A 17,500-nucleotide genomic window follows, 5' to 3' on the forward strand; every position below is an offset into this window, starting at 1 on the left:
TATCTAAGATGTTGGTCTCCGTCCTCAGGTATGGACGTGATCAACAGCGCCATAGAGAACCTGCTGGCCTCCACAGGGAAGGAGGACTGGACTCCTGTGATCCTGAGTGTGGCCGACGCCGACGTCGCCGTCATCAAGGAAAAGGTTCAACAGCCTCTTGTGGTTTCGGTTTCGGTTTCGGTTTCGGTTTCATTCTACAGCGCCACGAACAGAATTGCTAACTCGCTCGCTGACAATTAAAAATAATAGAAGTACATAGTAGGGCACGCACAAATGCTATTGCTGTAATGTTCAGTTCTGCCAGTGCCTCTGTGTGAGCGATGCGATTGGTCTGATACCAGTGCGGCGGTGTTGACGTTATGACGGTTGGGTCCCACTACTCATGTGCGTGTGTCGGCCCTACAGGAAGAGGAGGAGGAGGTGCTGGTGGAGTGCCGCGTGCGCTTCCTGTCCTTCATGGGCGTGGGCCGGGACGTGCACACCTTCGCCTTCATCATGGACTCCGGGAACCAGCACTTCCAGTGCCACATCTTCTGGTGCGAGCCCAACGCCGGCTGCGTGTCGGAGGCGGTGCAGGCCGCGTGTGTGGTGAGGTCACACTTTGTTGGCTCGCTTTATTATCCCCCATAACCTCCACCGATGACATCATCCATAAACAACCGTGAAGGATTTAATAAAGCTAACACTAACACCTCTTTCCCCCCTCACATTTGAATCCTTCAACCTTAACATGTATCGGTTGCCAATAACCTTTTCGTCAACCGTACCTTTCGTCGGTCGCCATGGTGATGATTAAAGTGACACTGTCTCCACCTCCTTCTCCTTCCAGCTGCGCTACCAGAAGTGCCTGGTGGCGCGCCCGCCCTCCCAGAGGGCTGCCTCCTGCTCCTCCTCCACCTCCTCCTCCACCTCCCCCGACTCGGTGACGCGCCGCGTGACCACCAGCGTGAAGCGCGGCGTGCAGTCGCTCATAGACAATCTGAAGACCAAGAAGCAGCCGTCGGAACTGCCCCAGCAATGACCGGGGGGGCCCACGTTGACCCCTGACCACCCCCCCCCCCCCCCCCCCCTGTTTCGGTACCCCCCTCTCGCCCCCCTCCCCCCTCCTCCACCACACCTCACCCCACACGACCACGCCCCCCCCCCCCCACCCACCCACCCGACCGACCCTATCCACGATAAACCGAACCCCGTCAACCTGGGACGCCATTCACAAATACTCGTTGCCACGGCGACACGTTGTCCACGGTGATACGGTGTCCATGGTGACTCGGTGTCCATGGCGACACGGTAACCATGGCGACCGACGATGTACATACATGATGTAGCAAACGGCCCAGTAGGCGAACTAGGAGGGAGACGGACGGAGGCCTCGGCCGGACTTTTGAACGAACAGCGTCATCGCCTTGTTGTTGGGTGTGTGCTCTGAACGCTGCCGCCAACCTGCCATACCAACGTCTTTGTCCCCCGTGTGAGGTGTGCTTTTGTCCGTGGTTTATGCTAACTATTTTTGTCTATGGTCTTTTACACGGGACAAGGCCACCGACCAATCAACAGCCTCCATCTCCTCACCACATGTAGTCACGACCTTTGAACCCCTTGGACGAGGGATTTGAAGGATAAAATTGCTTCTCGTGGAAAAGGCTTATAGTAATGGAAAGTATGTATAGTGTATGTAAATGATTGTGTGTAAGAAGAGGGATTTGGGGCAGACGAACAAAACAGGCGGACGAGCAGAACAGGCAGTGGAACAAAGCCGGCTAACTCCAGTGAGCGGTGACCTTTTGCTAGGGGTAACGGGCGTTGGTTGTTGCATGTTATCTTGATGGGATGTGTATTATGTTGATGAGTTAGTGGGGGTCTTGGGTAAGCACATTTGTAGATTCCCTGCGTACAAATGGCAACTCCACTGAACCGTGGCAGGAATTACAAGTGCGACATTTTCAATTTAGTTTATTTATCTTTCTTTTTTTATTCTACAATTTGATCATCGTAGCAGGATTATGGATTTTTTATGTTTTTACAAATATTTGTGTTACATTTTAAGAAAATGCTTAATGTCTGACTACAGACTCAGAGAGTGAAGAATGTGTGTTTGACGAATCGATGTATGATGAATAAAAAATCTAGAACCTAGAGGTTTGTCTCAGTCAGGCGCCGACCACGGTGTTTCAGGTTTTTGTTTCCCTGCCAAAACAGCGTTGGGGAAAAAAACAGAATGTGTAAGAAGACCTTAAAAAGGAGAAAAATCTTCACCAGTAAAGTCACCAACACAAAACGTTCACCTCCAGGCACACACATAGAAACTGTTCACCTGTTTCTCTCCCTGCTATCAGAACCAGCCAGCTTCTGAATTTCTGGGTCGTCACCTGCACTTGACTTGAAATGTGTAAATTAAATCCAACATCCATGGAACGCACTCATCTACACACGCACCCAGACCCACACACACAGATTCCTACATACAAACACGCAAAAAGGCCTACACACACACACACACACACACACACATGCTAACACACACACATACCAAAACATACATATTTCTACACACAAACACACACTCATGCCTACACACACGCACACAGATTCCTACACTCAAACATGCCTACATCCCTACACACCCACATTCCTACACACAAACACACATATGCTTAAAAACGCACGCATACCTACACACACACACAAATTTCTTCACACACACACATACCGACACACACTAACACAGATGCTGTAAATCATGTCAATTCTGTTCTTCACTCATCTCCACAATGTAAATGTAATCTGTTGTGACAATAAACACATGACCAAAAGATGGGCAGTGGCTTCTTTTATTTCCACACGGGCTGTCCCTCTTCAAGGTCGCAACCGGCCTGTCAAATCATCACATGACACTGATCTGACACCTGGGCAGGGCATTCAAACAGATGCAGGCTTGTCCTACATGGCAAAGTAAGGTAATACAATATAAACAGTGTGTTTGCTGTGTGGCTAAGGTTACGTTATACATTTACATCAGCTACGACGTGAGCATTGATAAGCTACGTGGTTTACAAGGAAAAATAAAAACTTTTAAATACTGAAGGCATTCGGGCAGGGTTTGCGTTTCATTTAGTTTTAGCAATACTGCAAGGAATCATATTTCCAAGTGAAGTGTTTGAAGAACCTTTAGGAGCGTCCAACTTGTCGTGTGTTTCCTCGGCGCTCCGGGACCGGAGCGCGTTGCTACAGCCAGGGCCGCATCGGGAACGGGAGGTCCCTGTGGAGGCTGCCGCTGGAGCGGGTGGGGGGGTGCCCCGCCTGGGACGGGGGGGGCCTCCAGCTGTGGCAGCTGAAGGTGGGGTTGCATCTCGCCCCCGCCCCCGCTTGGCTGTGATTGGCCGGCTTGAGGTTGGGGAGCTGAACGGGGGGCAGGGTGAGTGACTTCAAGACCAGGCAGGGCCGCGCCCTAGTGGGCGTGGCCACCGCCACCAGCGGGGGAGGCGCCTTGGGCGGGGCCATGCGGGTCAGAAAGGGGATGGAAGGGGCGCCGTAGAGGGCGGGGGGCGGGGCATGAGCCACGCCCTTATATGGCACCGCTTCGACTGATTGGCGGAGGCTGTCCCCGCCCTCCCTAGTGGACGCAGAGGGGTTGGTGGCGTTGGTGGCGGCGGTGGGGTTGTTAGCGGTGGTGGTGGTGGTGGCGTAAGTGGTGTTGATAGCGCTGGTGGTGTTGGTGGCGTTGGTGGCGTTGGTGGCGTTGGTGGCGTTGGTGGCGTAAGTGGCGTTGGTAGCAGTGGTGGCGTTGGTGGCGTAAGTGGCGTTGGTAGCAGTGGTGGCGTTGGTGGCGTAAGTGGCGTTGGTAGCAGTGGTGTCGTTGGTGGCGGTGGTGTTGTTGGTGGCGGTGGTGTCGTTGGTGGCGTTGGTGGCGGTGATGCCGGTGATGCCGGTGATGCCGGTGGTCTTGAATGGCTGCCAGCAGGGGGTCTTGGCTGGAGGGCAGACGGGTCACAACGCTCAGTATGTTGGAGGAGGACAGTACGACATGACAGGAAGTGACACGCATTAGGAGGGAGGACATCACAGGTGGTGGACACACCACCAACCATAATCCACTCTTCGGTAAATACGTCACACATTTGGTGGACACCTTTGTCCTAAGGGTGTTTTGTTTATGTTAGCATTTCCTAGCATTTTTGCGGGGGGGGGGGTACCAATGGGAATCGAACCCTCAACCCCAGTGCCTGGCCCCAGCTACCCAGGGGCCTGGTAGTGGTGCCTGGCCATCACGGACCCTCTGGTGAACTTGTTGTGAGGCTCACCTTGTAGGGCTGGCCGCCGGGTGGTCCACCCGTGCAGGTCTACCCCAGGTGCGGGGCCGGGGGTCTTGGGCTCGGGGGGCCGCGGCTGGCCCAGCCTGGGGGGGTGACCCCCAGGGGTGCGGGGTTGGGGGTGCAGCGCCCGGGGTCCGTGGATCTCTTTGGCCGTTCGAGAGGCCGCACCCTTCTTGGCTCTCCTGGTCGAGGGCTGAGTGACACCTATCTTGTCCAATAGGCCCTTGGCGTTGGCCCGGCTGAGAACCTCCTGCGGAGTCTCCTCCACCACGGGCTCCGGCTAAAACAACGATGGGACAGAGGAACAGAAGTGGGAATGATGACTCAGCAGAGAGGCAGCGGCTCTGACTAATGCACAGAAAGGCCACCAATTGCTGAGGCTGAACCAGCCGATCTTTGCATTTTTCATATGCATCTTTGCCATTTACAACCAGGACAGTCCATTCCCTATTTTATTGCATTCTACAACAATTGCTTTTCATTCATTATTTATTAATTTTGGCTTTGTTCCTTTCCTTCTATAACAAAGCGATAGCTCTACCTTGGGAACATGAAGTGATTATTAAAGTGCTATTCACTGCGGTAATGTCCTGTGGAGAATGTGCTGAACATTGTCTACTACCAGAGGACCGCAGAGCAGGTCTTGTTGAAGACACATCGCTCGCTCACTATGATTGTCTTTATTTAATCTTCAACACACTTGCTGCACAAATGAGATCATGATGTAACGCATCACCTTTAAGCGGGGAAACCACTCCCTTGCTGTCCTTAATCACACACGCAGCCCCAGGCAGACGATCGTTAGATGAGGAAATATATTAGATTGTATATGAAGAACCCCGAAGGAGCCCATAGGATCTGCTCCATGAGCCCACACATCTAATGAAGAAGAGGGCATAGAGGAGGAGGAGGAGGAAGAGGAGGGATGGATGACGTTTACCTGAGGACAAGGACAGGGAGAGGAAAGAGCAGAGGGCATGAGAAGGTGCAAGGAGGCCAGAGTTGAAGGAGAGAGGTTGTGAGTGAGAGAGAGAGAGAGAGAACACTGCGTCCTTTTGTACAAACGGAGAAGTCACCGCCCCACTCCTACCACGCCTGAATTATTCACACACACCGCAACCACTCCAGGGAGCTCTCAGCTTGTTTCTTTTCTGCGTTTGTTTGTTTATGCACCTATTTGTACTCGTATGCAGATGTGTCCACGTGCAGAATGGATAATGTACACGGGCGTAGAATGCATCGGGTGCTCACACACCCTGCTCTGATTGGTACGAATGGTGCCCCAACCGGACTACAGGGCCGTGCACGGGGCCGCTACTCGCCTATCGCCACGTGCACGCGCATCTGCACCAGAATGCTTGGGAATCCGGAGTGTAGCCTGCTGTGAGCTAACCCTGAACCCCTGGTTGATGCTAACTCATACAGACAGGGGGGGCTGAATTATTCAGCAGAACCTACTCGTCCTCCGTCTACTCCTCCTCCTCCTCCTCCTCCCTCCTCCCTTCTCCTCCTCATCAGCCCCTCTAATCAAACATCTTCTCTAACCAACAATGCCAGTCCCAGAGCCCAACCCATTCTGTCCTAGTCTTTAAGTAACTAAAGGCTGGGGGGGGGGGGCTTGGCCAAGAGTGGCCAAGTCAGGAGCGCAAGAAGTGTAGCGTGTTAACATTGAGGTCACACTACAATCTAACACTGTTTACAACTCACGATTTATTCCACCTCTGGGTGTCAGCTCTTTTTTTTGTGGCTTCATTAAAAAATGTAATGTTGCATATCATTTATATGCCGCGGCGGACATGTTTTCCTTTTGCTCGCAGACACTGATCCTCCCAGTGAAGGTGAGTTGGGATGAAGATAAACGCTTCTGAATTACCGCCTTATTTACCTCGATGTATCAGAGGGTCCCTGGACGTTTGGGGGTCACTCTGTCCCCCCCCCCCCCCCCCCTGTCGGCCCCAGTAGTGGCCTCTACTGCGAGGCCACACGCACACCACCGCGTGGACACGTCCCCCTCTAGCTCCCGTTATGGGGGAAGAAACTAATAAAGCTCTTTACTATCGCCCCCGCCAGCACCCCGCCCCCCCGCCCACCTCCCTATGACCGTGGCTGACGCGCATAAACTGCATTCCAACACCGATCTAATTGCTGACTTTACGGCCTCGTTTTTCCAAGTGCGACGATAACTTTTGATTAGCTGAGTTTATTGGGAGGCATGGAGGTAACGAAGAAAAAAAAAGGACGGCGAAAAAAGAAGAAGGTGGTCTATGTCACCATTATGGCGCTTTCATTATCTTCTCATCCCTGTCTGCGGGCGTATAAAAGCTGATGGATGGCGGGGCGGAAACAGATGCTAGGGAGCGTGAGAGGGGGCAGGCCGCGCTGTAGGGCGGGCGGGGGGGGAATAACCGGAGCACAGCGCCATCGTAAGCACGAGAGCAGCGCTTTTATTGCGTCCGTTTATTAATTTATATAATTGGAAAATGTGAGGAACGCTATCGTGAATGTAAACATGTAAAAAATGTATTAGGGGGGAGGACAGAGTACATACACTTTGGTGTGTGTGTGTGTGTGTGTGTGTGTGTGTGTGTGTGTGTGTGTGTGTGTGTGTGTGTGTGTGTGTGTGTGTGTGTGTGTGTGTGTGTGTGTGTGTGTGTGTGTGTGTGTGACTGTGTGTAGGTGTGTGTGTGTGTGTAGGTGTTAGTGTGTGTGTGTCTTTGTGTTTGTGTGTGTGTGTGTGTGTGTGTGTGTGTGTGTGTGTGTGTGTGTGTGTGTGTGTGTGTGTGTGTGTGTGTGTGTGTGTGTGTGTGTCTGTGTAGGTGTGTGTGGGTGTATGTGTGTGTCTACGGGCAGAATAATGTGCTCATCATAACTACAATCTTGACAGAAAGCGAGTGACAGCAGTATTGAAACATGTATTAGCAGAAGAGTTTTGTGAGACATTCATTCAGAAGGAGGCCCCTTGTGTGTATCTGTGTGTGCGTTTTATGGTGGTCTTATATCTCACAGCAGACTAGTTTTCTTTACAACCTCTGCCTTCCCTTGCCCCTCACTCCTGTCTTCACTGTTTCCTTCCATTAGACATAAACACAAGGCCAATCCTCTAGGCTCTCCAAGTCCAGACGATAACAAACACACATACAAACACACACACACACACACACACACACACACACACACACACACACACACACACACACACACACACACACACACACACACACACACAAACACATGCGTGGCCACCCACACAGAAACGCACACATTTCCCATCTCTTATTGATCCCATCTCTCTCTCTCTCTCTCTCTCTCTCTCTCTCTCTCTCTCTCTCTCTCTCTCTCTCTCTCTCTCTCTCTCTCTCTCTCTCTCTCTCGCCCAAACATCAAACCAATGATCTGTTCTTGAGATCCTGTTTGAACAGGTTGCACGTTGTGTGCGTGTATGTCAACTGTGTAGTGTGTTGTTGGCTGTGTTTTTGTGTTGTACATTGTACATTAAATGTGTGTTGTGTGTTGAGTGTTTCGTGCTGTGTGTTATATGTTGTACGCTATTTGTGTATGTGTTGTGTGTTGTGTGTTGTGTGTTATGTGTGCTGTGTTGTGTATTGTACGTTGTGTGTGTGTATGTGTTGTGTTGTGTATTGTATGTTGTGTGTGTATGTGTTGTGTTGTGTATTGTACGTTGTGTGTGTGTATGTGTTGTGTGTTGTGTATTGTACGTTGTGCGTGTGTATGTGTTGTGTTTTTTTTTTGTGACCCGACCCGTCACATGTCTGTCTGTCTGCCACCTCAACCTCTTCACATCAGTGTTTGAGATGCTGACAGCTCTCTAGACGTATCTCTCCTCCCCCCCCCCCCTCCCTCCTCTCCTCATCGGTAAACCTCCTGCTTAACGTTTCTCCCCGCTCAGTAAGCTTCAATCCTCACTTGGTTTGCTCTCTTGAAGCCTAGCAGACAGGCCTCTTCCTCACCCTCTTCCTCATCTGCCTGCCCTAGTAATCCCGCCTCTTCCGGTGCGATCGCCATGCCGACGACGCGGGCTGCCTTTGAAGCGGCCCGCTCAGCGCCGCTGTTTAAGGTTCGTGAGATGAAAGCATGGCGAGCACCGAGGTGGGGGAGGGGCTTGATGGTGGTGGCGGGGGGGAAGGAGGTGGTGGTGGTGGTGATGAAGGAGGTGGTAGTGGTGGTGGTGGTGGTGGTGATGAAGGAGGTGGTGTGGTGGTGGTGAGAGGGGGGAGGGTTGTGGTGATGGTGTGCTGGTGGTGTTGGAGGCGAAGAAGGGGGCACGGTGGTGAATGTGGTGATGGTGGTTGTGGTGGTGATGGTGGAGGTGTAATGGTGGAGGTGGTGGTGGTGGTGATGGTGACCCATCCAACCCATTTTGAGTCGCATTGACAATCAGCCAATTGGGTTGTTTGGGTTGGAGATAAGGCTCCCCGCGCCACGCGTAAAGCTCCTTACCTCCCTGGTGAGGACGGCCAGGAAGCAGCCGTTGCTGTGTGCTGTGGGCTCCAGCCTGAAGAAGGGCTCCTCACATCCCTCTGGGGGGGCCAGGAAGCTGGGGAGGACCGCGCTGGGCCTGGATGACAAAGAATAATGCACACACACGCATGAACAGAGAACAAAGACATGCAGGGACACACTCACACACACACGCACACACACGCACACACACACACACACACACACACACACACACACACACACACACACACACACACACACACACACACACACACCTGTGTGCACCTACCTACCTCATTCCTACTGTCTAACCCTCCACCTCCCTACTGTCTAACCCTCCACCTCCCTACTGTCTTACCCTCCACCTCCCTACTGTCTAACCCTCCACCTCCCTACTGTCTTACCCTCCACCTCCCTACTGTCTAACCCTCCACCTCCCTACTGTCTTACCCTCCACCTCCCTACTGTCTTACCCTCCACCTCCCTACTGTCTAACCCTCCACCTCCCTACTGTCTTACCCTCCACCTCCCCACTGTCTAAACCTTTACCTCCCTACTGTCTAACCCTCCACCTCCCCACTGTCTTACCCTCCACCTCCCCACTGTCTAAACCTTTACCTCCCTACTGTCTAACCATCCACCTCCCCGCTGTCTCACCCTCCACCTCCTTACTGTCTAACCCTCCACCTCCCTACTGTCTAACCCTCCACCTCCCTACTGTCTAACCCTCCACCTCCCTACTCTCTAACCCTCCACCTCCCTACTATCTAACTCTGTACCTCCCTACTATCTGACCCTCCCCCAACTACATGCTAATGACATCGTCCTCATTAGTAAACTAACCTCACTGTATGAGGTTCAGTGTGTGGTCTTTACTACTGTATACTGTATAAGAAAAATATATATCCATTTAATAAAAACAATAATGATTTTTAAGTCAGACATCTCCTGTAACCCCCATTAGGAGAAGCCCTGGCATAGTGGACGTATAAACAGATGTGGGACAGAACGCAACAGAAAAACCAAAAAACACACCAAATCAAAACAATAACTATGGAGAAGTTAATGCACTGACAAAAGCAATAAACACAGTTAAACCACTGCGCCTCAGCCAACGCCTTCCAATGCAAGGATATTATTACGAGGTGTTTGATTAATGCCAGCCTGAGGCACCATGCAGTCTCTGACAGCTAAGATAAGGACCTGATGGCTGCTTCAAGCAACGGCAAACTGCAGAGCGCTGCCAGCCTAGAGTATAGAAAATAGACGTTAATAAGTAAAATAAAAAGATGAAATATATATACTATCGATTTTCCCTGCCTTTTCTTGTATTACACTGTCAAAAACTGTGATTGGGGTTAATTTATATTTACTTAATAAATAATACTAATCTATACCTAATGGATAAAAAAAATATACATCATTTATTGAATGCATTTTACTGAGTTTGGTTTGAATACAATTAACTATGAATCGCTGGATAGAATTGAATTGTATTTTTTTAAATAAACACTTTTTTCCCAAAAAGTTCTGTGGTGACTTCTCATTGAACACATTATAAATATTATGTATGCATGTCATGCTCAGTATGTCTAAATGATACACAGTATCAGTGTTTTGTCACAATATAGGAAAATAAAGTCTGTATCCACAGAGTAAATCACCCAATTATTCTTCGACAATGATGAGACCAATATAAATCCCAGAAATAGGGATTCAGATTGACCATAATACTTTATCTTTGTAAAGGATTTGCCTGAAAATGTTTTTTAACCACTATCTTCCTCTGGTGTACGGAAAGAAGGGAACACCTAAAGTAGGAAACGTCAAATTATTTGAGATTTAAAAAATAAAATAACACTTGAATAATGATTTTTGTCATTTCCGGCACCAAGCGATCCCAGCAATTATTTTAGGAATTCAAAATATGTCCCTAAACATTCCTTGCTAAGAGTATTTCCAAAGAGCTATTCACAAAGCTGCGGAGACACTTTGACAGAGAGAGCAACTTCTAAAATAAGCAAAGTAGCAGAGTTGATCCAGTAGCTGTGGATGACTTCAAGCTTGGGGAATGAGCTCACAGAGCCATACAGACCGATATCTGACAGGGACCAGCCTGTGTTAGTGAAGGTAGAAAAAGATATTCATCAACCCCAGGTGCCAGCAAGAAATTAATTGTAAGTATGTTTAGTTCCATTACTCCATCATCTCTTGTGTCATTGAATTCATTTGATTTAATGGTGAGGTGATTTCATCCTTCTTATCTAGTATGACACTATGCCTTTGCAAGTACATTATCTAAATTATCTTTTCTAAAATATGGATGTAAATGGGCTGCATTAAGTGCGGCAGCTGGGACAACCCCATGTTATCCTGTCCCAAAGGTTGGAATCGATTTGGGAGCTGTTCATTAAGGACCTTCTCTTTGGGCTGCACAGTCTAAAATAAACAATATTCTTTCTTTTTCATAACGCTGAAATCGATTGAGTCTCATTGTTGAATTTATTACCCGACTTAATTTATTTCTTTAAATGTATTCAATGCTATTAAATTATAGTGTGATTCAATTTGTTGTCTTTTTTGGTGAATTAACTATTGGTTACATTTCTGGCTGGGCCGTGAGACATCGACAGAAACAGGCACCGGAAGCAGAGAGAGTGGAAGATGCCACAGTGAGCGGCCATGAAAGAAATGTTTTCTAACAAAAGGAAAGTTGTTCCAACCCGAAGTTCTGCAGCTTGGTTTGATCGTCCGGTTGGGTCCGGTTCTGCTCCAGGCATCTCCACACCAACTCCTCGTTCTCCTCTGGGAACAGAGACACGGTGCAATACACCACGGATCTGACCTTAGGGACTGAGACACACACACACACACAGACACACACACACAGAGAACCCACACGTCGTTTGGTAGATGTTAGCTTGTTTTTACATCCATGTTAAATCACTTTCCTGCTACTTTACATGATGACATTCTATCTACACGCCCGCCTTCCAATGACACTGAAACACTGTGTGTATGTGTCTCTATGTGTGTGTGTGTGTGTGTGTGTGTGTGTGTGTGTGTGTGTGTGTGTGTGTGTGTGTGTGTGTGTGTTTAACAATGTGCTCAATGTGAAACACGCTTCGACCCAAGCCATTAATACATGCAAATACGACCGTTTGCACACTAAACACAATTGTGCAAAACACAGCAAATCAGCAAACTCATTTCTTGCGCAATCAAACAGGAGACAAAGCTTTCTGTCACACACAAAAGCACACACAAACACACAGCTTTTCCCCATTTTCTATCAATTCAAATCTGTCTTTCAGATAAATCGCCTAAAGCAGCCCTTGGAAGAAGTGAATCGAAGGAGTGCTTAAATATCGTCATTTTCGTCCGACACGTACAAAGCAAAGCAATTCCAATTTCATTCAGCTAATGCGCTGGCTGCTGCTGGCTGCTGTCAGAGTTGAGCCATTCCTCTCATTTCCAGCTTTGATTTCACACTCAAACCTTACTTACAGCCAAACAAGGAACACCCCCACAAAGCTTCACTTTAAACTAAAAGGAAATTGTCTTATTTTTATAGACACGTCTGTATCGTGTGGCCATCGAACATAACTGTTGATCATGTACTCTTTTATAGTGCAATGGAGTTCCAGGCGGTCAGGATGGGTGGTTGTTGGGGGTCAGGTTGGGGCATTGTTTATGCACGCCGACACCAAGATAAAAACACATTCAGCCTTTCCTCAGGTCATCTCCCTTACATAACAGCTAACTTGTAAAAAGGAGTTGCTGAGTTTGAGCGTAAGTGCACAAGTGGACAAGTCTGTGTTCATGCGTATCTGTGTATTCATGTGTCAGTGTGGCACTTTCTCAGCTCTGTCTTAGTGTTCGTTTGTGCGTGTATGCGTGTGCGCACATAGACGTGTGGCTGCAGGCTTAAAGGAAGGACCAGGAAATCCTGCGCCCATCGACCCGGCAGCGTCTCCGGCGGCGCTGCTCGATACTCGTCCTCCGTGAATTGACGGCGCTGTTCCGCGACGCCGCGGTGCACAGAGATCAGGTGGGAGAGTGAGGAGGGGTGGGGTTGGGGGTTGTCAATCGATGGCAGTGGGATCAGCTAACGGGTCCTGGTTGGTGGAGGACTGTGGCTGAGTGTGGACACCAGTGGAGGGTAATGAGAACTACCTGGTACTAAGTACAACTATCAGTCTGGACCGCGAGAACGTCTTCCTATTCCCACCATGTAAGCTGCCTTCTGGGTCAGATGAATAGAGCTGTATGCAGCTTTAAGCCGTGCACGCCATTACGTGAGGGGACTGGTGTGGCTAGCCAGCTTTAATACTGTCATACTTGTCGTTCTGCCAGTCTGACTGTGTGTGTGCGTGTCTGTCTGTCTGTAGCAGCCGACCGTGGCTGACCAGAGTAGTGGAACATTACGGTTTCTAATTAAGACCCTGTCGGTCTCCCGGGGCCGAGCGAGCGGCTGAAAAACGACATGAAGGCTGAGGGGATCACAGAGAGGAGGCTTGAGATTGAGAGTCTGTCGTCAACCGGGCATCGAACCCATTTCCTCTGAATGCACGCCAACCCGTCCGACCCACACACACACACACAGACTCAGACACACACGGACCATCAAACACTCACAGCTGAAGGCGTGCTGGAGGTCCTTGGTTTGCCGTGCTACCAGAGCTTCCAGCTTGCCTTGGGCTACGGAGCCCTGGGAGAGGTACGGCAGCAGGCCTCTGTCTGGGGGACGGGAGAGAGGACTTTAGTGGAGGCTGTTACACAGGCTGGTACACACTGGCTGGTATACACACTGGCTGGTACACACTGGCTGGTACACACTGGGTGATACACACACTGTCTGATACACACTGGGGTCATCGTTGGTGTGCATGGCTGAGCGTGTGAAGCATATAAAAAGCAGAAATAGATTCTGGAGTAAAAAAAGTACACTTTACATAAATTGGTTTATTCGTTAGCGGAGAAGATGAGTCGATAATCGCAAATGACATGAAAGGATTAGAATGTGATGGTGTGTGCCAGGCTACATGACTTTAATATGTATCTGCTCCAGCGGTGGGCAGTTCATAGCGCTAGGAGGAATTTGGAATGCGGTCCAATGGGCATCCGAGGTGTCCTTTAGTTTAAGTGTACTCTGAAGTACGCAAGGTTCCCGGCTTGAGGCGAGGAATACATTAACATAACAATTTTCACAAGCACTTTCGCCCTTTCACAAAGAACTCTGAAAATCTGTGAGCATTCGAAAGACGAAGGCTCACAACAGGAGGTTCCTTGAAGTTGTGTTGCCTTTCCTTAGCGCAAGCAAACCGTTGTCATTTAGCATACTAATGCACCCTCATTAGCATGCAGTTAGCATAAGCTGATTTATTTACACGCTAAGCCACAAGCATGTTGCTCCCGCTCTGTTTGGATTAGATTTACAAGCGCAGAATGTTCAACAAGCGACGGCGCCCTCTGAGTGTGTGTTGGTCGGGAGCGGGGTTTAGAGGGTTCGGCCGTCGAGGGCGCAGGGCGTGTACCTCCGTTCTCCCTCAGGATGAAGTCCAGGGGGTTGCTGACGGCCGACACGGAGCACTGCGGGGTCAACAGGATCACCCGCACTCTCTGGAGCCGTGCGTCAGCCCCCGCAAGGGTCTGGAAGTCCTGGGGGATGAGCTCCACGTCTGATGGGCACACACACATACACACACACACACGCACAAACACATGGGAACATGCACATACACATGGGGGCATGCACATCCACACACACACAGACACATGGGCACTTGCACACACACGTGAGCGCAAGCACATGCACACACATGGGCACATGCTCACAAGGCAAGGCAAGGCAACTTTATTTATATGGCACTTTTCAGACACTAGGCAGACTCAAAGTGCTAGCAAGTACACAAACACAGACAAGCAAGCACACAAACGCAGACACACATAAACGCGCGCACACACACACACGCAAACAATGACTGAACACATGGAGCAGAAGGCGAGGGGGTCATTCGTTAACACCATTACTTTTCCACGCTGTTGGTTCCTTCCCACAGTCCTAAGATTCAGAGACTAAACAAAGTAGCACATTTATCAAATCTCTAAGATGTTATGCTATATTTTAACCCATATGACATGATGTTATATGTCATGCAACGGGCTGACACACTGTAGATTAACGCGTTTGTCAATGAAAAATCACTTTATTAAAAGCATCATTGCGTGGGGGATAAGCCATTTCACATTGTCTATAAAAAACTATTTAATCTATTTGTTAGCAATTTGTTGAAATGGCAGTTTTTTTTAGATTTGTATGCTGGTGCGGCATTTCTGGACAATTATGCAGATAAATTGCACACAACAGAAACATTTTATAGTCGTTGAGGAATGAAAAAGTTAACGGCTGAGAGTTAAATATGTGTGTCCAACAACCGTTTACCGTGTTCGTATTATATATGAGTCCATATTACTGAATAAATATGGATTGATGAGTTTTTAAATAGGCATTGTATTATAGAGGAGTCCATATCAGTGTATGGATATTGATTCATGAGGTATTAAATAGGCATTGATTTAAGAAGAAAGTCTTAAAAGACATATTCTTCTCTTCATGGTCAAAACTACAATTAGTATTCATAGAGATTTAGACAGATGTAAAAACCACAAGTCCCCTCAAGCTAACGTCTAAGCGACAATCACCTAGCACAGTTATTCTTCAGGATAACATTTCAATGCTGTTCAAGTATTCACTCTCTACTGAAATAGTGAGCAGGCGTGCTTAATGAGAAAATATATATGCTAGTGGATATATCATTACTGAAATAGATAGCAGAAAGACAATTCCTTTCTAAAAATACTTTCTAAAATCAACACAACACACACACAACACACAAATCTTAATGAAGATATATATCCAATATTTCACAATACACAATTTTTGAAAAGTATCCAACACACACACACATTCACACACACACAAATACACAAAGAATGCAACCACACACACTAATACAGTTTACTTTTGTGATCGTGGGTTTCTGTATACGTGTGTGTGTGTGTGTGTGTGTGTGTGTGTGTGTGTGTGTGTGTGTGTGTGTGTGTGTGTGTGTGTGTGTGTGTGTGTGTGTGTGTGTGTGTGTGTGTGTGTATTTCTCTGTCTGTGTGTTTCTGTGTGTGTGTGTGTGGGGGGGGGGGGGGGGGGGGGGGGGGTGGTGCCCTCACTCTTGCAGCCCATGGCGGTCAGGACCCCCTCCAGCTCCTCCTGCTGTTGGGTCGTGCTGTCGCCCACGCAGGCCAGGACCCTGCAGCCCCCCGCGTCGCCGCGGTCGTCCCCGGCCACCAGGCCGGCGGCGTGGGCGACGCTGAGGCCGGAGAAGCAGCCCGCCAGGAGCAGGTCGCCCTCCCCCGACAGCAGGTGGGCCGCCGCGTGGGGGCCCAGGCCACACAGCTTCTCCTAGCGGACCAGACACAGTGTCATACTCAGGGAAAACACACACACATATTCACACACATTCAGACACACAATCACTCACTCACACACACACACACACACACACACAGAAACTCACAAATAGTAGACACACAAATTCCCAAACACATTCACACACACATATACACACACACACACACACACACACACGCAAACACACACACTTACTAACACACACACGCACACACATATAAACCCACTCACACATTCCCGCACACAAATATATTCACTCACACTCACATACATAAACTCACAAATAATATACAAACACATTCACACACACATACACACACACACACACAAACACACACATGCACACACACACACACACACACACTCACACACACATAAACTAACACACACGTTCCCACTCAAATAGTATTCACACACACACATTCACATTCACAAACACACATCCTAACACAAACACACACACACTACAATACACTACACTACACTACAATTGTACCCTGAGAGAGTTAGTGATCATTGGTCATCTGATGGTTAAACTAAGCAGTAGTGATGAATTCGAATCTGTGTAATCTACCTTTGATCTTTGCAAGATAAATAATTTATCATTTTAAAAATAAAATACTTGTTTGATCGCATATATTATGACCTATATTTATACCATGCGAATTTATACAATCTCCTGCACACATTAGGGTTAGTATGTCTAAGCCGCACATATATGAATATAAATAACGACAGCTTCCTGTATTCCCTCAAGGGAGGAAGCTGTATGATGGAGGGAGAGAAAGAGGGAGGAAGGGAGAGAGAGAGAGGGAGAGAGAGAGGGAGAGCTCTACACAGAATTGAAAAAGCAATGTAGGACGAAGGGTAAACAGACCTTTCAGGGCAATTACAGCGGAGAGGAAATTCAGTGTGTTAGTGTGTGTCTGAGTGTGTTACAGAGAGAAGAAGAGAAAGAAAGAGAAAGTTTGCAAAGTGGATTAAGAGGAAAAGGAGAAGGGGAAAATAATGTAGGTGAGGGATCTGCTCACCCACATTATACAGGGAGAGAGAATGAGAGAGAGACACTAGGAGAGAAGGAGGGAGGAGAGAAGCTACGTGTTGCGGATTACTATGGAAATGGGCTTCAATCGTCAGAGTCCTCTGTGGGATTCTGCTTCTCAGGGATTCAGGAGCCGCTATGGGGCATCGGCTCTGAGAGCCCCGTGCACGTGATGATAGACCGCATCATGGGGAGGAACCAGGGAACTCAGGGTGG

General features: G+C 48.7%; 2 protein-coding genes across 5 annotated transcripts in view; one reads left to right on the plus strand and one right to left on the minus strand.

The window, feature by feature from the left end:
* LOC115552497 (amyloid-beta A4 precursor protein-binding family B member 2) overlaps window positions 1-1,054 on the plus strand; it is a 35,438-nt gene extending 34,384 nt beyond the window's left edge. For all 4 annotated transcript variants that reach the window (XM_030368658.1, XM_030368657.1, XM_030368659.1 and 1 more), the window contains 3 exons: window positions 29-144; window positions 406-588; window positions 830-1,054. In XM_030368658.1, coding sequence (XP_030224518.1) covers window positions 29-144; window positions 406-588; window positions 830-1,021 — 491 coding nt within the window. In that variant the 3' untranslated portion in view covers window positions 1,022-1,054. The remainder of the gene's footprint in view (window positions 1-28; window positions 145-405; window positions 589-829) is intronic.
* A 1,761-nt stretch (window positions 1,055-2,815) lies between these two features.
* The window catches only part of LOC115552691 (putative methyltransferase NSUN7), a 29,466-nt gene continuing 14,781 nt past the window's right edge, over window positions 2,816-17,500 (minus strand). The window contains exons 7-13 of the mRNA XM_030368989.1: window positions 16,002-16,233; window positions 14,312-14,455; window positions 13,413-13,514; window positions 11,498-11,627; window positions 8,772-8,889; window positions 4,302-4,593; window positions 2,816-3,971 (exon numbers count right to left, since the gene is read on the minus strand). Of these exons, the coding sequence (XP_030224849.1) occupies window positions 3,226-3,971; window positions 4,302-4,593; window positions 8,772-8,889; window positions 11,498-11,627; window positions 13,413-13,514; window positions 14,312-14,455; window positions 16,002-16,233 (1,764 nt within the window). The 3' untranslated portion in view covers window positions 2,816-3,225. The remainder of the gene's footprint in view (window positions 3,972-4,301; window positions 4,594-8,771; window positions 8,890-11,497; window positions 11,628-13,412; window positions 13,515-14,311; window positions 14,456-16,001; window positions 16,234-17,500) is intronic.

Source organism: Gadus morhua, chromosome 10 (assembly GCF_902167405.1).
Source record: "Gadus morhua chromosome 10, gadMor3.0, whole genome shotgun sequence".
NCBI classification, from domain to species: domain Eukaryota; kingdom Metazoa; phylum Chordata; class Actinopteri; order Gadiformes; family Gadidae; genus Gadus; species Gadus morhua.